The sequence below is a fragment of the Mus caroli genome, chromosome 4 (assembly GCF_900094665.2).
Source record: "Mus caroli chromosome 4, CAROLI_EIJ_v1.1, whole genome shotgun sequence".
NCBI classification, from domain to species: Eukaryota; Metazoa; Chordata; class Mammalia; order Rodentia; family Muridae; genus Mus; species Mus caroli.
This window is the reverse complement of record NC_034573.1, coordinates 40651116-40678204: the sequence shown is the minus strand read 5'-3', so window position 1 is coordinate 40678204 and position 27089 is coordinate 40651116. Positions and strand designations below refer to the sequence as shown.

The 27089-nt window shown below is 51.8% G+C and overlaps 1 protein-coding gene across 2 annotated transcripts in view; it reads left to right on the top strand.

The window, feature by feature from the left end:
- Positions 1–27089, top strand: part of Tbc1d2 (TBC1 domain family member 2) — a 44444-nt gene that overhangs the window by 7870 nt on the left and 9485 nt on the right. The window contains exons 3-9 of one of the 2 annotated variants that reach the window (XM_021160588.1): positions 3921–4068; positions 12119–12264; positions 13432–13628; positions 20410–20784; positions 24907–25017; positions 25844–26025; positions 26599–27075. In XM_021160588.1, the coding sequence (XP_021016247.1) occupies positions 3921–4068; positions 12119–12264; positions 13432–13628; positions 20410–20784; positions 24907–25017; positions 25844–26025; positions 26599–27075 (1636 nt within the window). Of the gene's footprint in view, positions 1–3920; positions 4069–12118; positions 12265–13428; positions 13629–20409; positions 20785–24906; positions 25018–25843; positions 26026–26598; positions 27076–27089 lie in introns of both variants that reach the window. The other variant, XM_029475694.1, reaches the window with a different exon arrangement.

Sequence of the window (27089 nt, the reverse complement as noted above, 5' to 3'; positions counted from 1 at the left end):
CCGCCCTCACAGCCGCATTCTTCTTCCCGAAGGGAGTTTTCTCTGGCTTGAGTTGGAGGGACTGTCTCAGCCTCCCAGATCAGCTCCAGCTCCTGCCACCCGGGTCTTGGGTTGTGACTTCTTCCACTGGCTGCCTCTGTAGCCTCAGCATCCTGCAACTCTGCTTCCTCTCACTTTCTCCAGCCCTCCCTGAAAGCCCAGCTCATGTCTGGGGAGAGGAGGGGTGGAAAGGAGGCCTCGAAAGAATGGCTTTGAGTGCTGTTGCCAAGTCAACTGACCAGACTGTGTAGTTGACAGGGCTGGGATTTAGTAGCGTGTGACCTACTGTTGTCTAAGGGATTACAGACAGGTTTTCTTGAGTGCGTGGAACAGCCTCCACCCCCACACTAACACCCCCACCCCCCGAGATCACCACCACCGTGAGGGGTACTTTTATTTGCACACCTTCTTTACAGATGCGATGCACAGATAAAGTCCTAGAGTCATAGGTTGTTCTTTACTTTCCCACTTTCTGTAACACTCACTACTAACCCCGGACATGCCACATCCTTCCTCTTACACTTTTTTTTTTTTTTTTAGCCTAGAAACTTAACATTAAACATTTTGAAGTCACTTGCTCTAGAAGAATTCTTGTCAGGATACCAGGGGAGGTAGTAAAGAAGCGAAAGCAGCCATAGTTCCATCCTAATAGACATGGCCAGTGTTAATGCAGTGCTATGATCCGTAGTCCATCTTATAGACACTGCCAGTGTTAATGCAGTGCTATGATCCATAGTCCATCTTATAGACACTGCCAGTGTTAATGCAGTGCTATGATCCGTAGTCCATCTTATAGACACTGCCAGTGTTAACGCAGTGCTATGATCCGTAGTCCATCTTATAGACACTGCCAGTGTTAACGCAGTGCTATGATCCATAGTCCATCTTATAGACACTGCCAGTGTTAACGCAGTGCTATGATCCGTAGTCCATCTTATAGACACTGCCAGTGTTAATGCAGTGCTATGATCCGTAGTTCATCTTACAGACATGGTCAGTGTACTGCAGTGCTATGGTCCATAGTTCTTCTTACAGACACTGCCAGTGTAAATGCTGTGCTGACCTCTGCCTCCTTTCTTGTTAGTGTACTTTGGGATATATACCAATGCAAAAGAACTACACTCTGCTTTTCAGTATTTAGGATTGTGATACTTCTCTGTGTTTTAAAATTTCCTTGTAGCTTCTTATTTTTAATGAATATAAATTTGTTTTCTAGTTATGAAGGTAGAACTAAAATTTTTACAATAGCAAACTTGGTGAGAAACACAACAAATTGAGACTAGCGTGCTCACTCACAATCCCGTCATGCAACCGAATCACACTGAAGTATCTAGGCACTTATTAAGTTAGGTAGAGATTCCCTCCACGTTGCTACATAATGGCTGTATGCAATTATAAGGGCATGTTGTTTGTCTACAAAGTTAGCTGATACAGGTTGGCTAGTCCCAAACCAGAAGATCTTCAAAAGCTAACATAGTTAAAGGTCGTGCAGATTCCAGAACAGTGAGTCACGACTGAGCTCACTCTTCTAATCTTGAAAATCCAGCTTTAACCGGAAAGAAACCTCTAGTCTGATACATATTTTACCCAAGAACATTAAACCTCTTACCCACTTACAACCTTTATTAGAAATCTCCTTTATGCCAGGTAGTGGTGGTGCACACCTTTAATCCAAGCACTTGGGAGGCAGCGGCAGGTGGGTTTCTGAGTTGGAGGCCAGCCTGGTCTACAGAGTGAGTTCCAGGACAGCCAGGGCTATACAGAGAAATACTGTCTCGAAAAAAAAAAAAAGAAAAAAAAAGAAAAAAGAAACGTCCTTTATGGCAGAAGGTTGTTTGTTTGGTTGATTTTTGTTTTTTCAAGACAGGGTTTCTCTTCATAGTCATGACTGTCCTGGAATTCTCTCTATAGACCAGGCTGGCCTTGAACTCAAAGATGCAGAGTTCTTGCCTCTGCCTCCTAAGATTAAAGGCATGCATCACCTCGACGGGCATAAGCAGAGGCCATTGTTAAAGAGACTTATCCGGTGAGATGCATGCCCTTTATCCACGCGGTGCCTTGAAAGCCCACTAAGGTGTGTGTGTGGTGATGCCCAGGCAGGAACCCAGCCTCTGATCTTCCCACTTAGCAGTGCTACTTACTGGTTACAAGAGCAACACTGAAGATTAGAGAGACTGGCACCAGGGAGCAAAACAGTTCAGTGAGGCCGTAAAATAACCTGCTTGGTGTCACTTGGGTGAGTGGCACTAAGACCCTGTGACCCTAGTGATTTTTCCTTAGGTGGCAGTTTTGAACTGCCCTGTGACAAGTGGCTGGTATTTAGATGCAAAATGATGTCTTTGCTGCTAACTGATCTTAAATCTTGTCCCTATATGTATAATTAGCCACCATAGTGATGGTGGTTCCAGTTACTCTTACGACCAAGAAGTTTGTTTGTTTGTCTGTCTGTCTGTCTGTCTGTTTGTTTGTTTTAATTGAGATTTGAAATCATGGAGCTTCTACATCTCGGCAGCATCCCTAACGCATAGAGTCTTGTGCTTGAGACCGACTATAGCTCCATTTCTTTCTCTCTTGTTTTTTTTCTTGGTTTGTTTTTGTTTTTGTTTTTGTTTTTGTTATTGCTTTTCAAGGCAGGGTTTCTCTGTGTAGCCCTGGCTGTCCTGGAACTCTCTTTGTAGACCAGGCTGGGCTCAAACTCAAAGAGATCCACCTGCCTCTGCCTCCTGAGTGCTGGGATTAAAGGTGTGTGTCACCACCATGCCCAACATGTAACTCCCCTTTTTAAAAATCTAACATTTTCCACTTAATATCATTTTCTATGTCTGTTCTTTTATGTTCCCTGGAGGAAAAAGTTTCACTGTGTGTGCCAGGCTGACCTGACACTTACAGCAATTCTCCTGCTTCAGCCTCCTGAGATGAGGTGCTCTGCCCACTTCTCTTGTGTTCTTCATCGACATGTTTTAAGTAGCTGGGTGGCAGTTGGGTGGAGGCATCTTGCTTTACCCAGCCTCCTCCTGGGCTGTCAAGTCTTCATTTCCGGCCAGGCTTGGTGGTGTGCACCTGTAATCCTTGGTCCTTGAGCGTTAGAATATGGATTTCAAGATCCAGGCCAGGTCTGAGTAATTTAGTGAGACTCTACACCCCCCCCAAAAAAGGGGGGTGTCTAGAGAGATGGCTCCATAGATAAAGGATTGCCATGCAAGCCTGAGAAACAGCATGCAGATTCCCCAGAGTGCATGGGAAAGCCAGGTGGGCATGGTACCTTGTGCTCCGGTATTCCTGGGGAGGCAGAGACAGGAGATGCAGAGCAAGCTGGATAAAGACTGTCCTAATCAGCGAGCTCTGGGCTCGGCTAGAGAACCTGTGTCAGTAAGTAAAGCAGAGTGGTCAAGAAGATATCTGACATCAACCTCTGGGCACCACACATAGCACATGCATGTGCATGTGTGTTCATACACATGTGAACAAACATATTATATATGCTCCCTCCAATACATACATACACATGATAAAAATAAAACAACAACAACAGAAACCTGGGAAAAGTTATTTCCACTTTAAGGTACTATACATGACCCTAGGACAGACACCTTGGCACATCAAGTTTTTGGTGCATTTCAGACTCTTTTTTTAAATGGCTTATCAGATACAGAGTCACCTGTGGCCTGCGTGTTTGTGAAGAGTCTCCGAGAAGGCTTCAGCAGCAAAACCGATCACTTTGCAGCCACTTTACTCTTGTTAACCTGCAACAAGTTCATTAGCTGGGCAGTTGTAGCAACCCCAAATGCTGTCAGCGATGTGCCCACAGCCCAGGACTAAGTCACCCCTACCGAAGTACGCTGGTTCATGCCAGTGTTAACTGACTGTCTTTGGCTCCCTAGAGCAAGAGGAGGCCGAGCTGGAGGAGTTCCTGTGCCCTGTGAAAACACCCACTGGACTCGTGGGTGCGGCAGCTGCCTTACAGCCTGTCCCTGCCATGCCCTCAGCCCTTCAGAACATCTCTCTGAAGCATTTGGGCACTGAAATACAGTAAGTGCCGGTGGGTGCATCCGTTCTGTGAGTGCGGAGGGGGCACCCCTTCTGTGAGCTCCATCTGGTGTGGCCCTGGTGGGTCAGGGGTGGGTCATGAGCTTCTTTCTAGTTTAGTCACATTGTTATTTAAAATGTCCCAGGGCTCAGCAGGCAGAGGCAGGAGTGTCCTGAGTTCCAGGCCAGCCTGACTTACATAGTGGGGATCTTGCTTCAAAATAGAAAAACAGGTCCCATCCAGTAAAACACTTTCCGCTCAGACCTGGTGACCTGAGTTCCTGGAGTGTGCGTAAAGATGGAAGTTAATTACCAGCTCCTTAGAGCTGTCCCCTGGGGCACAAGCACCAACCACCCCACCCCGACACACCCCACCACACCACACCCCAACATACCCAACCCCACCCTGACACACCCCACTACACCACACCCCAACACACCACACCACACCACACCCCGCCCCACACCATGCCACACTTAAACAAAAATCTAAACAGAAAAATCACTAAAAATTACCCATAGCCTTACCACTTGCCTTGCTTAGCAGGTATATACAGCTCGATATGTTCATGAACACTGAGGTCACACCAAACGATGATTTCATATCAAACTATTTACATCTAACAAATGTACTTTGTCGGGTCGGTCATGTCAACTACTTTGTGGTGGAGAGTGGTTTTTGTTGTTGTTGTTGTTGTTTTTCGAGACAGGGTTTCTCTATGTAGCTTTGGCTGTCCCGGGACTCACTTTGTAGACCAGGCTGGCCTCGAACTCAGAAACCCGCCTGCCCCTGCCTCCCGAGTGCTGGGACTAAAGGCGTGCGCCACCACGCCCGGCGATGAAGAGTGTTGAGAGGAAGTATTACTCTGTGGACCCAGGCTAGCCTGGCCATCATTTTGTGGCCCCAGTTGACCTTGAACTTGCAGCAATCCCCCAGTCTCAGCTGTTTGAGTGCTGGAATTACAAACATGAACCACCATGCCAAGACCTGACTGCTTTTTAAATTTTTTTTTTTATTTTGTAATTTTATGTATGTGTATGTCTGAAAGGACAGTGTGGTCCTTTCCAAGAGAGAGCCAGGCTTTAGAGAAAAGGTGAGGTGTATCCTCTCAGGCCTGCTGGCAGGAGGAAGAGCTAACCCACAGCCATTTGGACAGAGGCACACGGAGCCCTGGAGAGAGATCTGAGCTGGAAAGAGAAGCCTGGGGCACATGGAGCATGGGTGAGCAGCCCAGAGTGCAGGGCTGAGCCTTCGGGAGATGCTGACGAACTGGAGACCGGGAAGGCCAGTGCAGGTGGTTTGTGCGTGAGGGAGGCCACACCCACAGCCACAGATGTGGTACAGAGGACTCGTGGAGACTGAGAAAGGAAGTTTCACAGTGTAGCCCAGGCACTTGTGAGAGTCCCAGATGTGAGGCAAGGGCAACATTGCAAGATGGAGTTGCCTGCACTTCCAGGAAACCCAGACAACGTGGGGAGATGAGAGCTGCCCGGGTACCCACCGCAGGCCCTGGCAGGCCTTGAGCTTGTGTTTGTGCTGCCCAAGCGCAGGTGGTCCTTGGGGGCAGGATGAGGGGCATGCTAAGCACTGCCAGAGGCTTTGTTGGGACGAGTGTATAGCGAGCCGCTGTGCGTTCCAGTAGCCTGTCCATGGGGATACGTCATAGCATCCACTTCCTGGACTGTCCTGAAGATGAAGTGGGTGGAATACATCATGGTGTCGCTCTCAGAACGTGGCCCAGAGGAGGGCCCAGGCAGTGTGCACTGTGGATCTGTTCCTCATCCCCATGGCAGAGGGGCTGTCTAAGTTAAGACTTTACTGCTGTGAACAGACACCATGACCAAGCAACTCTTATACGGACAACATTTAACTGAGGCTGGCTTACAGGTTCAGAAGTTCAGTCCATTATCATCAAGGCGGGAGCATGGCAGCATCCAGGCAGGCATGGTGCAGGAGGAGCTGAGAGTTCTACATCTTCATCTGAAGGCTGCTAGCAGAACACTGACTTCCAGGCAGCTAGGATGAGTAACTTATAACCCACACCCACAGTGACACACCTACTCCAACAGGGCCACACCTTCTAATCCTGCCACTCCCTGGGCAAAGCATACACAAACCATCACAGGAGGCAACCCAGGAGGATGGCCGGATTGCTCGGTGCTGACCAAGCCTTCCAGAACAGAGCTGAGTTAGGCATTCTCTTCACTTGACCAAATTCCTAACTAAAGCAACCCAAGGAAGCAGGGCTCGTTCCGGGCCCCAGTCTGAGAACAGGTCGTCCATCACCTCCAGGAAAGCATGGAGGCAGGAGCTGAGCACACTGCATCCACTGTATTAAATCCACTGAATTAAGCCCTCAGCTTAATTCTCCCTGTTATTCTGTCTGGAACCCTTGCTGCCCGTGGATGCTGCTGCTGCCCACATTCAAGATGGATCTCCTCCCTTCAGCTAAAGCTTTCTTTAGGCTCCAAGGGAAACACCCTCAGAGAAGCACTCAGAGGTGCATCTCCACAGTGATTCAAATCTAGAAAAGCACACACACTCTGAGAATCCCCACCCCCACCCCAGGAGCCTGCCATACAGGGAGGTAACCCGAGTTGTTCCGAAGCAAAGTTGATGCAGAGATGCTTCCTCCGGGGACCATGGCTCAGCTGACTGGCGGCTACCTGGACAGTGGTTAAAAAGTAGAGAGTACCTATCCCAGAGAAACCAGCCAGGACCAGAAGGGCTCTTGCTCTCCCACATTCCAAGGACCACTAGTCACAAGCCCTGTGACATGCTGGGGAAGCTTACCTCCTGACAGAGGGAAGGGTGGGCAGTGGTGACTGTCATCCCACTAGCCAGTGCCTCTGGCTGTGGCATGTGTCTCTGGGACCTCCCTCAACTTCTGTGGCGTGTGCCCTTGAGACCCATGGGTAGCAGTGCTCAGCGCAGCCTAATAGCCATCATGGGGGCTGACGGCCTCTCCAGCATGCCTGCTGTGCTTTTATTTTCAGATGGGGAGAGTAAGAACCAAGAGGGGAAATGACCAGCTGTTGGGCAGTGGGCATGGGGGAATAAAGGGAGTGGGAGAGAACCCGCATGGGGCCAGAGTTCTGGTGCTCTGGACAGACAGATGCAGGAGACTGCCGCACACTTTCCATGTGGTCGCCGGTGGGTGTCTAGCTGTGGGAAGCCATGGAATCTCAGCTCAGCGGGTGGTGAACAAGGGGCAGCCCTAAGCAACAGGTTCCCAGCCTCCAGCATCCCTCACTGGACACCTCAGAAGAGCTGAGAACAAATGGGAGCCCCAGGAGTGGCTCGGTCAGCCCCAGGGCCAAAGGGAGGAGAGGGCAGGGGGAGAGGGGGCACTGGGTGGTTCCCACAAGGACGAGAGTCCTTGGTTCGGTCCCTGGCTGGCGCACAGGAAGGCCTTCCGGTGGGAGGTTAGACGCGGATCGTTAGGGGAAAGCCTATCCCATCGTTCAAGCATGGTGTGCCTTGATGAGCAGAGACAATCTGTGGTTTTAGAGCTTTATTGTAGCAAGGCAGGGAGAAAGAAGGTAGAAAGAGGGAGAGGCCTGCTATGGCCACATGGAGGAGGGGAAGGGAGAGAGAGAGAGAAGAGGGCTAGAGATGTGAGAAAGGTGAGAGCTTAAAGAGAGAGAGGAGGGGCCAAGCAGCTCCTCTTATAGTGGGCTGGGCTATCTTGCTGTTGCCGGTAACTGTAGGGCGGAGCATACCTGGCTATAGTCTGGTAACCGTGAGGGTGGAGTCTAGCCAGAATGCCAGGACACTGTCTTTGTGACTGTTAGTCACACACCTCTCCTGCAGGGGCTGTGGGGGTGGTAACTTCGACAGGAGCAGGAGTCCAGGAGCCGTGGTCGAACACCTTCCATTTCATGTAGGTGGAAAGCACCACCCATCAGGTCCCCAGGATTCCAGACCTTTGCTCGACTGGAGACCAGGCTGTCTGTGCACAGCCCACTGCCCCACAACCAGCCCAGGAAGTCAGGGGTCCTTTGTAACTGAGTCTTAATAACCAAATGCAAGGTCAGGGTTTTAGGATCTTAATCTGACTGATGACTATAGTCTTTGTCAGCCCATGAAAATACAACCCCATTCTTTTCTTATCCTGAACCCCAAAACAAGCAGACTGGATCTTTCAGAACAGTTTCAGACTCGTGAGCTGGCTCAGCAGGTAAAGGTGTTTGCTGCCAAGCCTGATGACCTGAGTTCGATCCCTGGGACACACTTAGTGGAGGGAAGAACAGACTCCCAAAGTGTTCTCTGACCTGGCATATGTGTGAATACAATAAAATCAGTTTTCCTTCTAAAAGTCCAACAAAATTGACAACTTTCAGCAAGATCAAGAAAAGAAGAAAATTCAAACTACTAAAGTTGAGGACAAAAAAGGGGGGGATCATTACTTACCAACCTTACATAAACAAAAGCATAATAAGGGCCAGGCATGGTGGTTGGGACAAGAAGATTCTGAGTTCAGGGTTAGCCTGGACTACTTAGTGAGTTCCTGTCAAAAAATAAACAGGTTCCAGGGATTGCTGTGAACAACTGTAATGCCGACAAATTTTAAAACTTAGATGAAATGGACAAATTCCTAAAAAGACACAAATTGCTGGGACTGACTGAAAAAAAACCTGGAAATTTGAGTAGACCCAGTAACTAGTTCGTAAGAAGCCTGAAAGGGTCAGATGGCCTCCCTGGCCTCCCAGGACAGTTCTGCAGGTATCTGAAGAAGAGTTGCTGCAATTCCTCTGAGGCAGGGGAGGAGGCACTCTGAGGTGCCAACTGATCCGTGAACCCACAATCCTTTTCTCCCCTACGCAAGTTTCACAACCATTATCAGGCTCAGTCCCTGACTGTCTCCCCTTTCTGGGACCTGTGATAAAGTCTGTAAAACTACATTTTGTTTCTCCACTGTCTGAGCATTCGTGGAATGAGGGTTTTCCAGAGTGACTTGTCTATCATATTGCTGGAAGGATGGGTCTCACACAGGGACAACACAACCCAGCCAGGGCTATCGTATTTCCTGTCCCCTTGTCTGTCCACCCCACCCCACCCCACCCCACCCCACTGTGCTTAGTGAATACCCTCCAGCTTCAGTAAAATGGTAACTGGTCATAGTGAAAACTAGTTGTTGTGATAGCTCAGAACAAATTTCTGCAATTCACAGAAAATATGAACTGTCACTAGGTGGGGTAGCTCTTAATCTCTCTCTCTCTCTCTCTCTCTCTCTCTCTCTCTCTCTCTCTCTCTCTCAGTAAAAGAAGCAACATATCAAATTTATTTCAGTTTTTTTCCTATCCTTCGTGTAAGGCAGAAAACGTTCATGGCTACTCTGTGATTGTAAGTGCAGTGACATTGGATCAGGAGAAGTGTAGGACTGGGGCTATAGCTCAGTTGGTAGAGTCCTTGCCTCTCAGAATCACCGGCACTCTGCGTTTGATCCCTGGTGCCACACAGTCCAGAGTCATCCTCTGTCACAGTAAATCTGTGAAGCATGAGATGTGATCTGAGACACATGGGAGGACTCCGTCTCAAGAATAAGAAAAATTCATAGAAAGTCCTCGAGAGATGCTCAGAGGTAGGTGACCTCAGGTCCCATCTATTGCCAGAGCACAGGGGCAGCAGAGACAGGAGGCGCCCTGGGGCTCACTGGCCAGCTAGTCTAGCTGAGCAGCGAGTTCTGGATTCCTAGAGAGGCCCTGTCTAGAAAATAACAAATGTGGATAGTGAATGAAGAAAACAGCCAGTGTCTACCTGTGCCCTACACACATACAGGGGTGGGGCTGGGGCTGAGGTTAGCCTTTTTCTGCATGGCAAATGACTTTAGTTGTAAGATCATTGTGGGATCGCAAAGAGGAACATGCAACACACATTTAAACCAGGCCCTGGATTCCTCCACATCTTGTATCTACATTGAAACAGATTTCAGGAAATGCCAAAGACCAATGGCTAAGTTTTCCTGCCTTCCAAACCCCTCCTACAAAACTCCATTGGGGCTGGTGAGATGGCTCAGTGGGTAAGAGCACCCGACTGCTCTTCCGAAGGTCCAGAGTTCGAATCCCAGCAACCACATGGTGGCTCACAACCATCCGTAACGGGATCTGGCGCCATCTTCTGGAGTGTCTGAAGACAGTGTACTTACATATAATAAATAAATAAATCTTTAAAAAAAAAAAAAAAAAACTCCATTGGGAAGCACGCCTGCCTGAGGCTGACTCACAGAAGCCATCTCTTGTGTGCCACAAGCCATGGCTGCCCTCCTTGTACAGGCGTGCCTCCCAGTGGCGTGTTTCTGATTGTGGTGCACGGGCGGATTCTCTTTACACAGCCTGCAGTTTCCAACAGCTCATATAGGGAGCTCTTTCTCTCTCCCTTGCTGCTGATTTCTCAGTTGCTGAGCTCTCATCTCTGCTCAGGAGCATAAGCACCTGGGCTATCTCTTCATCTGCTGGGCCATGAATTGGTTGTAGTCTGGACTCTCAGGACAGCCTTTGGTGCTACCTGGTTCCTTTCTGTAAACCACACAAACATTAAGTCTGGACTCTGGACTGGGGCCTCAGCTTCAACCAGCTGCCTAGGTACCCGTGTAGGTTTTTTGTTTTTTTGTTTTTTTAATGGTTTTTCGAGACAGGGTTTCTCTGGGTAACCCTGACTGTCCTGGAACTCACTTTGTAGACCAGCTGGCCTCGAACTCAGAAATCCACCTGCCTCTGCCTCCTGAGTGCTGGGATTAAAGGCGTGTGCCACCACGCCGGACGGCACCGTGTAGTTAAGCCCCTCAGTAGCCACAAGTCAGTGGAGCCTGCAAGGCAGCATGGCTCTGGGTCTAAGGAGAGAACAAAGGTAGAAAGCTGCCAGGAAGTGTTTACAACATGCCTCGGCAGAGTTGGGAGCCACTGATGGCCTTTGGGCATGCTAGTTAGGAGGCCAGAGGGTTTGGGGAAGTTAGGTCTGCAAGGCCATTCAACAAACATGAAGCAATTTCTTTCTTTTTTTTTTTTTTTTTTTTTTTTTTTTTTTTTTTTTTTGGTTTTTCGAGACAGTGTTTCTCTGTATAGCCCTGGCTGTCCTGGAACTCACTTTGTAGACCAGGCTGGCCTCGAACTCAGAAATCCGCCTGCCTCTGCCTCCCAAGTGCTGGGATTAAAGGCGTGCGCCACCACCGCCCGGCAAGCAATTTCTTATTACAGGCACTGTTCTGCTGTTCTAAGTTTACCCGTGAGCAGAGTGACAGGCGTGGGGCACATACTTCAGCAGGAGGGTTGGAGTTACGGAACCGAGCTTATATAAGTGGCCATGGCAGGAACAGTGGTTACCTGCACAAAACATGTACGAGATCCAGCCAGTCATTAATTCCTGCACCAATGGGGGAGGGGCTCGTGAGGTTCAGCGCACTACTGCCAACTAGTGGCTACCGGGGAAGGGAGAGCCATTGTTCTTCAGGGTTGTGACCAATGGTAGGTTGTCCTTGCTCAAGCAGGCAACAGTAATTGGACTCAGTGGGAAGGGCATTGGTTGAGGCGGTTGGGGAAGTGGGTGGGGGAAGTTAGGGAGGATATGGTCATGATGCATGGTAGGAGGCTGGGGAAATAAACGGTTCAGTGGTTAAGAGCACTTACTTACTCATGTAGAGGGCCCTCACCCATTCTAGTCCCAGCATCCGCACAGTGGCTCACAACCATCTGTAATTCCAGTTCTAAGGGATCCGATGCCCTCTTCTGACCACCGCAGACAGCAGGAGTGCACATGGTTCACAGACATACATGCAGGCAAAACACTCATAAAATAAAATAAATCTAAAAGGAAATCACTGCATGTATGTGATAAATTCACCAGGAATCAAAGGGTAGGGAAGTGCAGTGTAGACGGGGCTTTGTAAGAAGGGTGAGGGGCTTGGGCCAGGGCTGGGGAGGCGGGGATGCATCATACAGGATGCTGAGGAGAGCTATTGGAATGACTGGAAGCATGCTGCTGAAGCCACAGCTCTGCAGGAAGCAGGAAGGCAGAGACGCTGCTAGCCTCACACTCCCTCACTTGTCCTTTCAGAAACACCATGCACAACATCCGTGGCAACAAGCAGGCCCAAGTGGCCCAAGCGACCCAAGTGGCAGGGCCACTCGTGGAAGACTCGCCTCAGGGTGGAGAGCCTGAAAGCGGGGAGCAGCCCTCGATCTCTGACCCCAGCATTCCAGGTGAGCGTTGTCCAAGCCTGAGACCAAGCAATCTCTGTCTCCTCCCTGCCTGTAAGGGTGTGTGTGTGTGTGTGTGTGTGTGTGTGTGTGTGAAGCAGAACACACTTACGGTAGATTTTATAGTTAGGTGGGAGCCGAGGAGTCCAAGGTGCACACGCTGCAGAGCAGGATTCTAGGAAAGATCTCCTCCAGGCTGGAAGACAGCAGTGCTGTGTCCTCTCCGGTGGCCAAGAGAGCTCTCATCTTTCCCTTCTTCCGAGGACACTAATCCTATCATGGGGCTGCACCTTCATCTGAATTTCTCAAGGCCCTGCCTGCTAATGCTCCTAATGCTAACTCTGGGGGACTCGAGCTTCAGCCTGGGGTTATGGTAACACACATTCAGTCCTTAGCAGGGTGTGTTGTGTGACAGACTCTTCCTGTAGCACACACCACACACACACACACACAATCTATTCACTCCAGAAAGGGCACCCGTGATAGACCAAAATAATGATTACACCAACATCCAACTTGGCTGAACCAGTGAACTTTTTTTATTGGGGTTACTAATGGATGGGGAGAGGGTACTTGGTCAGTTCCCCCCCCCCCAGCGCAGCTGACTCAGGTTTATACTGCTGGGGGAGGGGCGCCGCAGAATCTGTTTCTGTTCTCCAGATGAGTTACCCTTGTTTACCTACTGAGTCTCACGAGGCTCCCCTCCCTCCTCAGGCTCCAGAGGTAAAGAGTAAGGATTCGGTTGGTTTCCCTGATGAGACACAGTCTCGTATATCCCAGACCTCTAACATGCTGGAGCAGAGAGTGACCTTGAATTTACAATCTTCTACCCCACCCTCCTGTGCTGGGATGCAGGCGTGCACCACCGGGTTAGAATGTTTTATTGTAGTAAAATACATGTACATAACAAAATTTACCATTTTATTGCTTCCCATTACACCATCCAGTGGCATTGAGTGCATTCACACTATCATGTGGCTGTCACTGCCATCTGTCCCCAGAATGCTATCTTTCCCGCAGAATCCCTAGTAACCATTCATAAATAAGCAAAGTGTATTGCCCCCTTTCCAGTTCACAAGGAAACTGCAGAAAGATGCTGTTGCCTGAAGATATGGATAAGGCACCAGTAGGTCTGTCCATCCTGACGTCCGTGTTTCTCTCCTCAAGCAGAAAAAGAGCCAGAGGATCCTGCCAAGTCTGCACCCAGGTCCTCTGTGCCCTCAGGTCCCACGCAGAAACCCAAGCGGCAAAGCAACACCTTCCCGTTCTTTTCCGATGGACTGGCTCGGAGCCGCACAGCCCAGGAGAAGGTGGTGGCCTTGGAGCAGCAGGTGCTGATGCTCACCAAAGAGCTCAAGTCACAGAAGGTGAGCCCTAGCCCGTTTCCAGGAGCCCCACTGTGCCCCATGGCCTCTGAGCCTTGCTGGTAGCTCTGTGCAGTGCCTCAACCCAACCCAGCACAGCTAGTTTGTGGTCTTCAAAGGACAACTGTAGAGGCCAGAAGTGCCTCGTTATCAGTAACTCAGTAACTCAGAAGCATACTGTCACAAATGTTAGGAGGCCACCAAAGGTGTGGGTGACCTACTTCAATAATTGAGTCTTGGATGCCTCTTGGACTTGGGTGGTCTGACCCAACATGGAGAAAAGGCTGTGTCTTGGGGTGCTGTTTGGATGCAGGGTCTTGGGAGGGGTCTCCAGTGTGCGGGGAGAATGGCCATACCTTCTGACTGTGTGCAGATCCCTGAGGGACTGGCAGAGGACAGACAGCACTGGCAGGGTGTGGCAGAGAACAGTGACAGGAAAGGAGATTTTGTTTCCATATGGAAGTTCACTGTAGCGGTTGCAGAGGGAGATGTGTAGCCACTGTGGAAAATAAAGGACATTAACGTGTTCAGAAGGCCTTCATTCACCTCAGAGCAGGGTTTGGTTCTGGGGAAGGCTCTTCTGTGCTGCGGCGAGCGTCAGTGGCTGAGGTGTGGGAGAGCTGCAGCCTTGGCAGGTGCCTCTCTCTAGCATAAGGACAGCGAAGGTCTCACAGCTGTTACCGTGAAGCCTGAGTGAGGCACTGGTGGGCTCCTTTCCCTCGTGAGGAAGACGGAAGCTGGTGCCAGAGTTCCAGCCGCCTGTGCCCCTTCCTGCTTCCTTCTCTGACCCTTGCTTGCACAGGACCCAGGCTGGGGTGGGGCATGTGCTCCATATAGCCGAGTCTCCGTCCCCCATGCAGTCTCCATAGCTGAGTCTTCATTCCCTGTGATTTCAGCCCTGTGTGGGGAGAAGGCAGTTGAGAAGAGCACTCTCTGCCTTTCTAACCTGGCCCCTCACAGCAGGCCAGCGGTTACAGTTAGTGAGGTAGATGGAGATTGGGAAGGTTTCTTTCCTTCATGTGTCTTTACCTCAGGCCCGCAGCATGCATGCAGTGTGCTGGTGTTGGAAAAGAACAGAGTAAAGGTCACAGGCTCAGCCCAAACGGGGCATGCATTGCATAGCAGAGGCAGCTGCAGGGTAAATGAACACTCAGACGGGCACTTGCTGCATGTGACATCCAGTGTGGGGACATAGCGGTGATGTGGGAGCTCATGTCTTCCTTGAGCCCAGGGATCTGTCCTTTCCTCCTGTCCTTGTCACTAGAAGATATTCATTTGACTGTAATGGCTTTGGTTCTCTGGATTCATATCGCTGAAGCCTCTAACCCAAACTTGGAAGAAAATGGAAAAGAAACCCAGATTATACAGACTTCCTGTCCTGTTACCACATGTCCCTTCTTCATAGACACATGGGTAGCTCACCCCCTAACCTAGCCTTTCTTTCTAAGGGATAACAAATGGTCAGAGGTGCTCAGGAGGCCCTTGGAGACCTGTGAACATCTGGTGACTCCCTGCCTTTCTTCCATAAATGAAGGCAAGACTCTTAGAGGCCTGCAGGGATTGCCAGGAAATACCCCATTCAAACAGAGAAGGCCATGAGGAAGTTGTTTGGGCCTTTCAAAATGTGGATTTTTTTACTGAGTAACTTTCCAGGAAACCTTCTCTTTGTTGAGAAAGATGGCAGGGAGAAAGGGTTTGTGGTCTAGCCTCTGACTTCTAGTATGAGTGCACTTCACTGTCTTATGTGTGCATGGCAGGCTAGCCCAACTCGCAGAGCAGACAGGCCTACATTCTGATTGTGACGCGTCTGCTAACCTCCCAGCCCATATCCTCATAGTAAATGCACTTATGGTAATTCTTTCTGGAGAGGCCCAGGTCTGAGCTTGGCAACCCACAATGCACCACAGCAGCATGTATGGCCTTGGTAACCCCAGCCCTAAGTGTTGGTTCCTCCTGCCTTACACCGAGCAGGCTCCCTCCCCGGGGCTCTGAGGAGATAGATGGTCGAGTGATTCTGTCAGCTTCCAGGAAGTGCGTTCCTGGCCTAGCAGTGATGTGAGGAAGACGGAAGCTGGTGCCTGAGCTCCAGTTGCCTGAGCCCCTTCCTGTTTCCTTCTCTGACCCTTGCTGCACAGGACTCAGGCTGGGGTGGGGCATGTACTCCCAGGAGCAACATCCATGAGATGCTTTCCTGAGTAGGAAAGGGTACTAGCTAGCTTCAGGAGAAAATGGCAATTATCTTAGTTCAGCTAACCATGTAGGTCAGTGATTCTCAACCTGGAGGTCATGACCCCTTTGGGGGTGACCTAACACCATCAGAAAACAGACATTTACATTATGATTTGTAACAATGGCGAAATTACAGTTATGAAGTAGCAACTAAAATAATTTTATAGTTGGGTGTCCCCACACCATGAAGAACTGTATTAAAGGGTCGCCGCATTAGGAAGGCTGAGAACCACTGCAGTAGACAAACACCAGTGGATTCAGTGACCCTGTGAGAATTTTTGTGCCGCAATTTTTTGCTGTGGAAAGTATACTGGGAACTAAACCCTTGGCCTCGAAGACACTGCCGACCTACGGGGAAGAGAAGATAGAGTATGCTAACCGTCATGTTAACATGTCATGGCCCCAGCGCACACAGGGTGATGTGAGCATCAGCTGTAGTTCTTACCACAGATCCCACCCTCCCTTCCTGAACAGGAAACTGAAGATCTGAGGGTCTGAGAGCTCTCCAGACCCAAGTGTCCCAGGGGTCAAACATGGGCTTAGAGTCTGATCTACCTGCCACAGAGCTTACTGTGGTAGCCACCACCGCCACTCAGTCCTTTCACTGAGCCTCACACAGCGGGGCTTAGAGGTGGTGACTTGCCTGAGGTCTGATGCTGCAAACCTGGGATGCTGTCCACAGCCGGGGCCACCTCCTCTCCTCCCCAATCTCATGGCGTAACATCACACACAAGTGCCAGGACTGACCTTGGAAAACATGAGTGCACTCTCAATGCCTCCCTATGTCAATGAGCCCACTGGAGACTGATACCCATTAAGTCACTATCCATCTCGCCAATCCCATCGCTGGACCTACAGAGGCTGGTTTAGACTCCAGGAGACAGCACCAGGTGGCGGGTTGGCTAGGTGCCTCAGGCCCCTGAGCTGATAGTCACACCCAGTTTGAAAGCTGTCTGACCTGGCAGATGGCTGACTGTTGGCTGTCGGTGGCCATCTGTCAGGTGCTGCGAAAGTTGGACCCCAGTGGGGCCATGTAGACTCACTTGGGATGTCTTGGTTTCTTTAGGAAACTTGGTGGGGACAATCCTGCAATCCCCTTCCCCAAAACTATTCAGAACTTGAGAGTGCCTGTCTTTAGACAGGACTTGGCCCTGACTTGGGAGGAGGGCTGGGAGGCAGCTTGGCTGACACAACTTGAGGAAAAGCTTTTGACACTTTTTAAATTCTTAAGGCCACTCTGCCTGGCCCTGAGGTCTTTATCACCTTCTAATTCTGAGAAAGCGAGCACTGTGAAGTGGCCAGCCTGAAAGCACCCTGTTAGACCTGCCCTCCTTAGATCTGTTAGCCTGTTATTTGTGACTGTGGGAATGTGCCTAGGGCAGGCTGCTTTATGAAGAAAAGGTGCTGTGTTCAGGGTTCCACTGATTGCTGGGGTGCACACGACCACACTTGGCTTATGTTAGGCCAGCACCCCACCACCATGGGCTTTAAGGCTGAAGTACCACACCTGGGATGGCCTTACTGACAGAGTTCTTAGGCGATTCAGGCATTACATGGTGTCACAGAGTGTTCCTGCCTCTGTGTGTGTGTGTGTGTGTGTGTGTGTGTGTGTGTGTGTGTGTGTGCGCTGGAGAGATGGCTCAATAGTTAAGAGCGCAGAGGTACTGAGTTCAATTCCCAGCAACCACATGGTGGCTCACAACCATCTGTAATGGGATCTGATGCCCTTTTCTGGCATGCAGGTGTACAAACAGAGCACTCATATACATAAAATAAATAAAAATAAATCTCCAAAAAAAAAAGAGGAAAATAAAACAACTCATGACCAGGTCTGGAAATCTGGGATAGCCCAGACAACAACTGAGCTGAGACACCAGATCTTCTGCTTCCTGGAACTGGTCCTGAGGCATTGCTTATGACCGTGGAAACTGAGAGCCACCCAGCTGTTCCTCCACAGGGGCCCAGGATGCAGGGAATTTTGCTGTGTCCATCCTTGTGTTCCTGACATGTCCCATGTGGGTGCTGCTAACTTCAGAACTGTGATGTTAGGCTAGGGTGGAGCCCATCCCAGTAGAGAGCAGGTATACTGTGACGCACACCCTTGTAATCCCAGCATCAGGAGGAGAAGGCAGGATGGCCAGATGGTCAAGGCCATCCTTACTCACACAGCAAATTCTGGAGGCTACATGAGAAGCCAGGGCTCTGGAACTGGGACTCGGGGGTCCTCTGCTCCAGCCCACTCACTGACTCTTTAGTCTTAGCTTCTCCCTGGGCTTCAGTCTCCAGGTGACAGCCCGGTGGCTGGGCAGAAGGTCCACAGGGTCTTTATGGCCTCCAGGTTTCCCGTATCTCTGAGCTTCCTGTGAGGCCACCTCCACGTCGCAGGCTCCTTTCTCCCAAGCACGTCTTCTGGGGTGAGGATGGGGTGGATGGTCGTTGGGGTTCCTGACTGGAAGCCTGATTGGAGATGCCAGGAACCAAGTGAAGGAAGGACTTCACTGGCTGCAATGAGTTGGCTCCCAGACCCCTCTGAAGCAGAGGAAGATACTTATGGGCTTTTGGGTCAGAGCAAGACTCAGCTATGGTGTCTGTGCCTGTTTCACCCGGCAGTGACCCAGGGCCATCTCCAAGGCTCAGCTAGACCCTGGAGCCACAGGAGTGTTAACCTCTCACTAGAGCCCCAGGAAGCTGTTTCTCCACTGTGGAACATTCCAGACATAGTGGTCTGGTGTGCAATCGTGTCCACACCCCACCTGCTGGCCACACCCGTGAGGCTCCAAACCTGCCCTTTCTACCCCACCTCCCCTAGACCTTTGCTCGGGCTGTCTTTAGGCTTTCTTTGGGGGCCTGGCCAGGAAAGGCCGCCCCACCCTCACCTCCCACTGGCTGCTGACCACTTCTGACCCTCTTCATCCCTCAAGGCTGTGCGAATTGTTTTACCATGCTGTCTAGTGTAAGGGCTTTTCGTCACCTCCACCCCAGGCAGAAGCCACCGTGCCCCACCAAACCTGCCTGCCCGTCTCTCACAACCAGCCATCCCCCTACAGTGGTCGGTCTTTACTCCCGGTCTTTGTAGTCCTCGGAAGTGGGAAATGTCATTCTTTTCTGGGCGAAAGCACCTGGCATGATGGCGTGGGATTAATTCTTGAACTTGGAAGCCTGAGGCAGGAGGCTCACGAGTTTGAGGTCAGCCTGAGCTAATAGTAAAGTCCTGCCCCGAGAACAGCCCAGAGCTAGAGATTTGTCAGTAGATCCAGGGCGGTCTTACCAGCTGCTCAGGCATGGTCTCCGGCAGATCTCCCACATGGAATCATGATTAGTTCCATCCAGCCAATCTACTGACTGGGATGCTGCAGCGTGGACACAGTTAAGGTCTCATTAAGAGAATGTGTATTCCAAGTATACAAGTGGGGTCAGAACAGTGGTCTGTGGGGCCTCCCTGCACCGAGCTGCTGGGCTGCCTGGCTCCTGAAGCTCCGATCCTGGCCCTGGATCTATTCATTCCCTTCCTTGGGCCTGGCAGGCCTGGGACCTGGGAAGTTAGAGACCTCAGGCACCGTGAAGCGCTGCAGATCTGAGGTCAGAGGAGGAAAGGCCAGGCTGTGTCCAAGCCATCGGGCACTTGCTTCCTGGACTGGTCTTGCCAGCAGTGTTTCTCACTGCTGGGCTGAAGGCGAGAGATTGAGTTTGCTTGGTGAGTGGTCTGGATCTCTCCTCCAGTCCCGGCTCAGCTTGCTTGGGCATGGCTGTTTAGATGCTGTATTCCTTACTTTTCCAGTTACTGCAACAAAACTTGAAAAAAAGGCACCTTAAAGAAAGAAGGGTTGGCCTGGAGAGATGGCTCAGTGCCTAAGAGCACCGACTGCTCTTCCAGAGGTCCTGAGTTCAAATCCCACCAACCACATGGTGGCTCACAACCGTCTGTAATGGGATCTGATGCCCTCTTCAGGTGTGTCTGAAGACAGCAATGGTGTACTCACATACACAAAATAAACAAATAAATCTTTTCAGTTTGTTCTTCTCCAAAGTAGACATGTGTAAGTCGGAGTGTGGGTTCAGCTCCCATAACAGAGAAGCCTCATAGTGCTATAACCCGTAGAATCTCCATTTTTCTCTTACACTGTGGAATCCAGATAACAGCAAGCAAGTCTGAGCTGGTGAAGGTGGGCCGCTCTGTGATACTCAGCATGAACCTCAGCTTTGGAGCCTGGGTAACTCTCCTCTTCCTTCCAGTCACTTCTCAGCCAGAAGAAAAGGGAACAGGACCCAGGAAGCATGTGTCTCGCTGTCTCGGGTGACCCAGATGCTGCCCACATCTCTGCTCATCCATATTAAGGCAGAACTTGCTGGGATGTGAAGGGTTTTGTTGCTTTGTTTTTCTTATTTGTTTTGCCAGATAGCCTGTGCGTAGCTACCCCTCAGGTTGGACCAGGAAGTCAGAAAGGAGTGCTGGGTGAAGATGCCCAGGGATGCCGCTGGACATGCCATGAGTTCTGAGATAGTATGCGGTCGGTCGTGCCTTCCTAGCGCTCACGGCTGCTCTCTTCCCACCCAGGAGCTGGTGATCATCCTACACAAAGCCCTGGAGGCTGCCCAGCAGGAGAAGCGAGCATCCAGTGCCTACCTGGCGGCCGCCGAGGACAGAGACCGGCTGGAGCTGGTCCGGCACAAGGTGCGGCAGATCGCGGAGCTGAACCAGAGGGTGGAGGCTCTGGAGCAGGGCCGCGAGCGCCTGGCGCACGAGGCCGGCCTGCGGGAGCAGCAGGTGCAGGCGCTCCAGCAGCACGTGCAGCTGCTCATGGATAAGAACCAGGCCAAGCAACAGGTCATCTGCAAGCTCACCCAGAAGCTCACGGAGGACCTTGCCCAGCCCGCCGACGCTACCAACGGCGACTTCCTGAGCCAGCAGGAGAGGATGGAGCATCTGAAGGTAGCGCCCCCTATCGCCCCGCCCCCGTACAGCATGCTTCAAGATAGGCCCCACTCTCCACCCAGCATGCTCTTCCTCATCTCTGGGAAGGGTGCCATGAGTGGACTTCTAGTTGGGGCAGAAGTCGCCCCTCATTCTGGGACATCCAAACCAGAACTAGGTAGCATGAGGAAAATTCCTCTTCCCTCTGCTTGTGCAGACCCAATACAATGTGACCTTTTATACTGTATGAAAAACGAACAGGCTCCCAGCTTATCAATTTAGACCTGAAGGAGCCCAAGCATAGCCCAGTCTGCAGCCTGGTTGCACAGCTCCCTTCAGTACCACTCTGTTACCCAGGATGCCCAAGGCTCCCAGGCTACCCTCAGCTCAGTCTCACACGTAGAACAAGTGACCTGTGCTGGCCATGACTGGCCCAAGGCAAGGGCAGTAGGCACCACTGAAGGCTCCCCACACGCCAGCTCACTCTGGCCTGGGCCAGCCCTGCAAGGCAGTGGCTGACAGATGGGGGCTTCCCACTTTCCAGCTTCAAGCGCCAGGAGTAAAGATGCTTGCCCGGCAGCTGGTGCAGAGGTGGGAGCAGGGCTGGGCTGGAGCTCAGGTCTGTGACTGCTCTATCCGCTATGCACAGAGACTCTCCCAGACTCTCTGTGACCCCTTCTCTGCCTCGCTCTGCTTCCCTTCTCAGTCCTCATCTCTCTCCTCAGGCCACCCCAACTCACAGGGACCAACCGTGACTGGAGGGCTGGGGACTTCATTTGAGGTGTGATGCCTGTTGTGAGCTTCAGGGTCTCTGTAAGGAGTGGCCCAGGCAGCAGCCTGCCTGAGGCTAAGGATGGGTGCTCTTGACCTCACTCGCTGTCTCTAAGGACGGCACACAGAGCCAGAGCCGGTCTGGTCCCAAACACTACCTCCCATGTTTTATAACTGGGACCAAAGAACTGCTGGGTGATGGGAGGGAGAGAGAGAGGGGAGAGGCTTCTGGGAGAAGCACGGTGGGGGGGTGTCAAGCGTGGCCACTGCCCACCCTGTGAAGTAAGCTTGCCCCGGGGCTGAGTCCTGTAGTCTGCACCTTGCCAGCTGATTGGCTTTGGTCAAGTCCTCTCTCCTCTGTGGGAAGTGGCCTAACTCTTCCTGAGACTGAATAATCCTTAGAATGAAGGAAGGGGACATGAGATCCTTACCCCAAACTAGCAGGGGCAGGATGACTGTTAGCCTGTAGTCAAGGACTATATTTAGGAATACAGCAGAAGGGCGAGCATCCAGAAAGCCCCTGCCATGCGCATGGCGGTGGGGATAATTCTTGTTGCTCTATATGCCCTGGTTCTCCTTGTCTCCTTCCTCCTGGGTGTCCATGGTTTTAGACCCAATAATAGATCAGCACGATGCTGAGACATAGATCACCCAGGTGGCTCTGGAGTGCCAAGGGCCACTTGTGATCCTGCCTCGCCTAGGAGCCAGAGTGTGCCCCTCATTCACATCTGCGGGAAGATCGTTTATCACTGAGGTCCACTAGAGGAGTCTCGCCATCCTGCGATCTTATGCTTGTGGATCCTGCTCCTGAGCCCAGAACAGGGGTCTGACAGAGCTGCATGGACTAGTGTGTCTTAGTTCATAACTAGGCTCACAGCCCTTGTACCTAGGAGGAAAGTGGAGGCAGGAGGCTTAGGGATTCAAGGCCATCCTCAGCATCGTTTGAGGGCAGCCTGGACTACAGAAAGTCCTATCTGGGACAGTGAGGGACCAAACTGGGAAGACTGGGAAGTCTAGCCAAGCCGGCGTGTACAGCTGAGCCACGAGGGGAGCTGGGTTCGGATCACACAGCAGCAGACAGCATGGTAGCTCAGGCCCTCCCACACAAGCATTTCCAGTGACAGTCTGTGGTGTCTGGTCCTTCGTAGGTGGTGACAGGCTCTCCCCTCCTGGGCTCTTCCTGCATGTTGTCCTCTTGCTTTGCTCTGACTCCGTGTGGCTTTTTGTTTCTTCTCTTTGAGGTCTCTCTTTTTTTTTCCTCCCTACAGTTCTGAGCCAAGGAGAGCACTCAAGGTAGGGCACCAAGCTGATTGGCAGCTGCCCAGCCGCCATCCCCACCCACTATGCTCCAGGGGGCGCTCACACTCACCTCCCTGCCTGAGCACCTCCTGCCTTTCCCTTTGACCTGGAAACGGCCACCCTGTGTGGCCATATTCTCAAAGTCTGCTGAGTGTCTGTGCTCAGCCTGGGCGAGGTGAGCGCATGGAGCAGGATTGCATGTCCCTGGGCAGGCAGTGCTGCTTGCTGAGTGCCTGCTATGGGTTGAACATTCCCGGGTTGGGATCCTTGCTCTCTTCCCACACCAGCTGCGTCACTGAGGGGTTCACCATTAGACCCTTGTATCCTCATCTGTAAAATGGGAACAATGCTACTTTCACACTTCGCCCACGGACGGCACACAGTGGGATTGCGGGACTGACAGGCACTTTAAGCCCTCACCTAGGTGCTTGTGGCTTATCCCAGGTGCTGGGTAAGAACCCCTGTAATCAGTTACAGCAAGCAGACTGGGGGAACAGATGGGCTGTGGCCGTCACACACAGTGATCAACAGCCTGGGACTTTTCCCTGGTAGGAACGGAAAGCCTGGGTTCTCAGGGGATATAAGCGGGCAGTATGCTTGAATGGCTTCTGGAATGTTCTTCTCGATGGAAAAGAAAGACTGTAAGCTACAGCTGCAGCTCTATGCAGACCTACCAGTGGCTCACCCAGCTTCTGCTCAGGCAGCATCTGCCACTGTGTGCTGGACTGGGGGGGAGCCCAGAGCTCAGAGCTATTTATCACCGTAGCTTCATACTTTAAAAGGTGCTAGAGAGATGGCTTGGCAGTTAAGAGCAATGTCCTGAGTTCAATTCCCAGCAACCACGCGGTGGGTATCTCACAACCATCTATACTGGGATCTGATGCCCTCTTCTGGCATGCAGGTGTACGTGCAGAGGGAACACTCATGCGTAAAATAATTAAATCTTTTAAAATATACACTCATGTGCACACACACACATATATAGATATAGATATGGAACTTAGTCAGCTATAGAAAATTTCCCAGTTGTGTTTAAAAAAATAGCTATTGGAACTCAGACTGGATGTGCACACCTGTGTATCCCAGCTATTCTAGAGGTGAAGCAGGAGGAGGAGGAGGAGCTAGGGACCAGCCCAGGATACATGATAGGACCATCTCAAGAAAAGCAAAGGAGAGCCATGTGTGGTGGAATATGCATATTGCCAAGACCTGTACAGCCTTGGGATTGACCCAACAGGGACGACATGGGAAGGAAAGGAATGACAGACACGCACAGAGGAGCTAGGCTGGGCTGGCCAGCGTGCGCCGATGTACCAGTAGCGTGGGTTCATTATATGCAGCCGCACGAGGGGAGAATGACTCTCGGCATTGGCATCCCTCACGTGGTTCTGCTCAGGACTGCATCCACGACTGCATCCACTCCACACAGCCTCAGTCTTAGCCCTTGGGAGATGGAGGTAGGAGGGTCTGGAGTTCAAAGCTAGCTTCAGCTGTGTAGCAGATACAAGACCAGCTTCGGATACATGAGACCATGTCCAAAACAAACACACAAAACCAGAAAGGAAAAAGAAGGGGCTGGCAGTGGACAGCACCCATCCTCGGATGCCACCCAGGCTGGGTTTGAGTCCTCTGGTCAAAAGTATGCAAAACCCTTGAGCATCACACAGGCATGTGTACAAAGTGTTTGCTTAACAAGAAGCTATGCACACAGCTGCAAACACCTGATGCTGTGTGCTGATTTAAAAACAACCAGGGCAGGTCGGGAGGCCATGCCATATCCCAGAATGTTGAAGGGGGAGGCAGGATGCGGAGGAATTCAAGGTCTTCGGCAGCAACTTAGTGAGCTGGAAGCCAGCCTGGACTATCAGAGGCTAAGAATGGTCCAGCGATGGCAGCCATGTTGAACTCCAGGTCTAGGGTGCTCCCTACCACATCTCGCTAGAGAAGTCTTTCACACTCCCTCTCTGTGTCATTCGAGAAGGAAGTTTTAGCAGCAGCTCCTTTAAGGGTGGCTTCCCCAGAGCAGCATGTTTGTGCTACTACTGCTGACCCACCTTGCTTTTTTTCCAGGATGACATGGAAGCATATCGGACCCAGAACCGCTTCCTCAACTCTGAGATCCACCAGGTCACCAAGATCTGGAGGAAGGTGGCAGAGAAGGAGAAAGCCCTGCTGACCAAGGTACCAGGGCCAATGGCGGCATCTGTGTTCCTCCACTCCCTGCCCCTCGCTGCCCCACCTCCGCTTCCCTAATCTCTCAGCCCTGTCACTCCTGTGGCAGCTTTGCAGAAGGTAGATGTGGCATACAGGTTGGTCTGGAGTCTCTCCAAAATCTCCACAGCATTAGAGACAAGACACAGGAAGTTCTCAGTGAGAGGAAAGAGGTGGACCTGGAGAGACCAGGAGGGTAGGAAGGCCAAAGGCTCCCCAGAGGGTTGTATTGAAGTGCCCATCGACACATGCAGGTGGTGCCTGGGCAGGACGGTAGCGTTGGCAGCTTCAGCTCTGAGGCCAAGATGAGAACTGAGCTAGCCCAACAGTCATGCCAAAATTCCACTGTCTCCGTCTCACAGAGACAAAAAGCAAGGCCCAGAGAGCACATTTGACTCACCCAAAGCCGGCTGACTTGTTCACTGAAGTGGAGATAGGGGTGGGAGTGCAGGGGCACACTCCAGGCTAAGGAAGTGGGGTCCTGTTTTTGTACCCCTGTTACAAACGCATTAGCTGACCTGTCACTGGCCACAGTGCTTGCGGTGTCTGACCTGGGATGAGACTCCAAGCCGCGCATGCGTTGTGCTATATCTGCCCCTCGCCTCCTTTGATCCCACTCCCTCCTCGGTCCTGGGTCTCTTTCACTTCCCTGCTGTAAGCCATGGCCTCCTTTCTCTATCTGCAGGTCCAGGAGAGGGGTGGGCAGGGGAAGCAGAATTGGGAGGGCCCCAAAGCTGCTCGTGGCTCTGGTAGCCTAAGCAGCCCAGATGCCTGACTAGCTGCTCCAATCTCGCAGTGCGCCTACCTGCAAGCCAGGAACTGCCAGGTAGAAAGCAAGTACCTGGCCGGGCTTCGGAGGCTGCAGGAGGCAGCAGGAGCCGAGGCTGGTGACTTCCCTGAGCTGCTGCAGCAGCTGATCCAGGAGGCCCTGCAGTGGGAAGCAGGAGAGGCGGACAGCGTGGGGCTGAGCCCCGTCAGGTGAACCCAGTGGGCAACCAGGGAGGGGCTGCGGGGTAATGTGAGATCCTTGTCGCTAGTACCTCTGGCCACATATGCCAGCACTACACAGCTGTGAGCTCCCCAGGCTCAGGCACATAGGATGCGGGACACACAGCTGAGGGGGCAGGCCTGTTGGAGGCACACAGACCACATAGCCACGGCGCCCACAATTACTCAAGCTGCCTTCTGCAGCCAAACCCTGGTTGGGCACAGCAAGCAGGAAATTGTGTCTGTTGGGCTCGAGGGTCACTGGCAAGTTGTCTTCCAGGTTTGCTTTTTGTCCCTAAGCAAGTCACTTTGCGTCTCTGCTCTCTGTATTCAGCACCCATGGAATTCGGGTGAGGAGCCCCACCTCGCAGGCTCCCTGGGGATGGCTAAGGTGGCCCGAATTGCAGCCAATGCATGCATCTCTCCTAGCTCTTCTGTTTACTGAGGGGTTCTCCCTACTGTACAGATGAGCAAACTGAGGCCAGGCTCTGGAGTGGTCTCAGTGCACCCAGGGTGCGAGCCCATTCAGGGACGGTTGTGCTAATGTGGCCCTTTTGCCATCAGTGAATACGATGACTATGGTTTCCTGACGGTGCCAGACTACGAGATGGAAGACCTAAAACTGCTAGCCAAGATCCAGGCCTTGGAGGTGCGCTCCCACCACCTGCTGGCCCTCGAGGCTGTGGAGAGGCCACTACGGGACCGCTGGGCTACCTTGACGGAGCTCGCGCCCTCAGCCGAGCTCAAACAGCTCCTTCGGGCAGGGGTGCCCCGAGAACACCGTCCCCGAGTCTGGAGGTGGCTGGTCCACCGCCGTGTCCGGCACCTGCAGGCTCCTGGCTGCTACCAAGAGCTTCTAGCCCGGGGCCGGGCATGTGAGCACCCTGCGGCTCGTCAGATCGAGCTGGACCTCAACCGGACCTTCCCCACCAACAAGCACTTCACCTGCCCGACCTCCAACTTCCCTGACAAGCTCCGTCGGGTGCTTCTGGCCTTCTCCTGGCAGAACCCCACCATTGGCTACTGCCAAGGCCTAAACAGGTGAGCCCCACGGA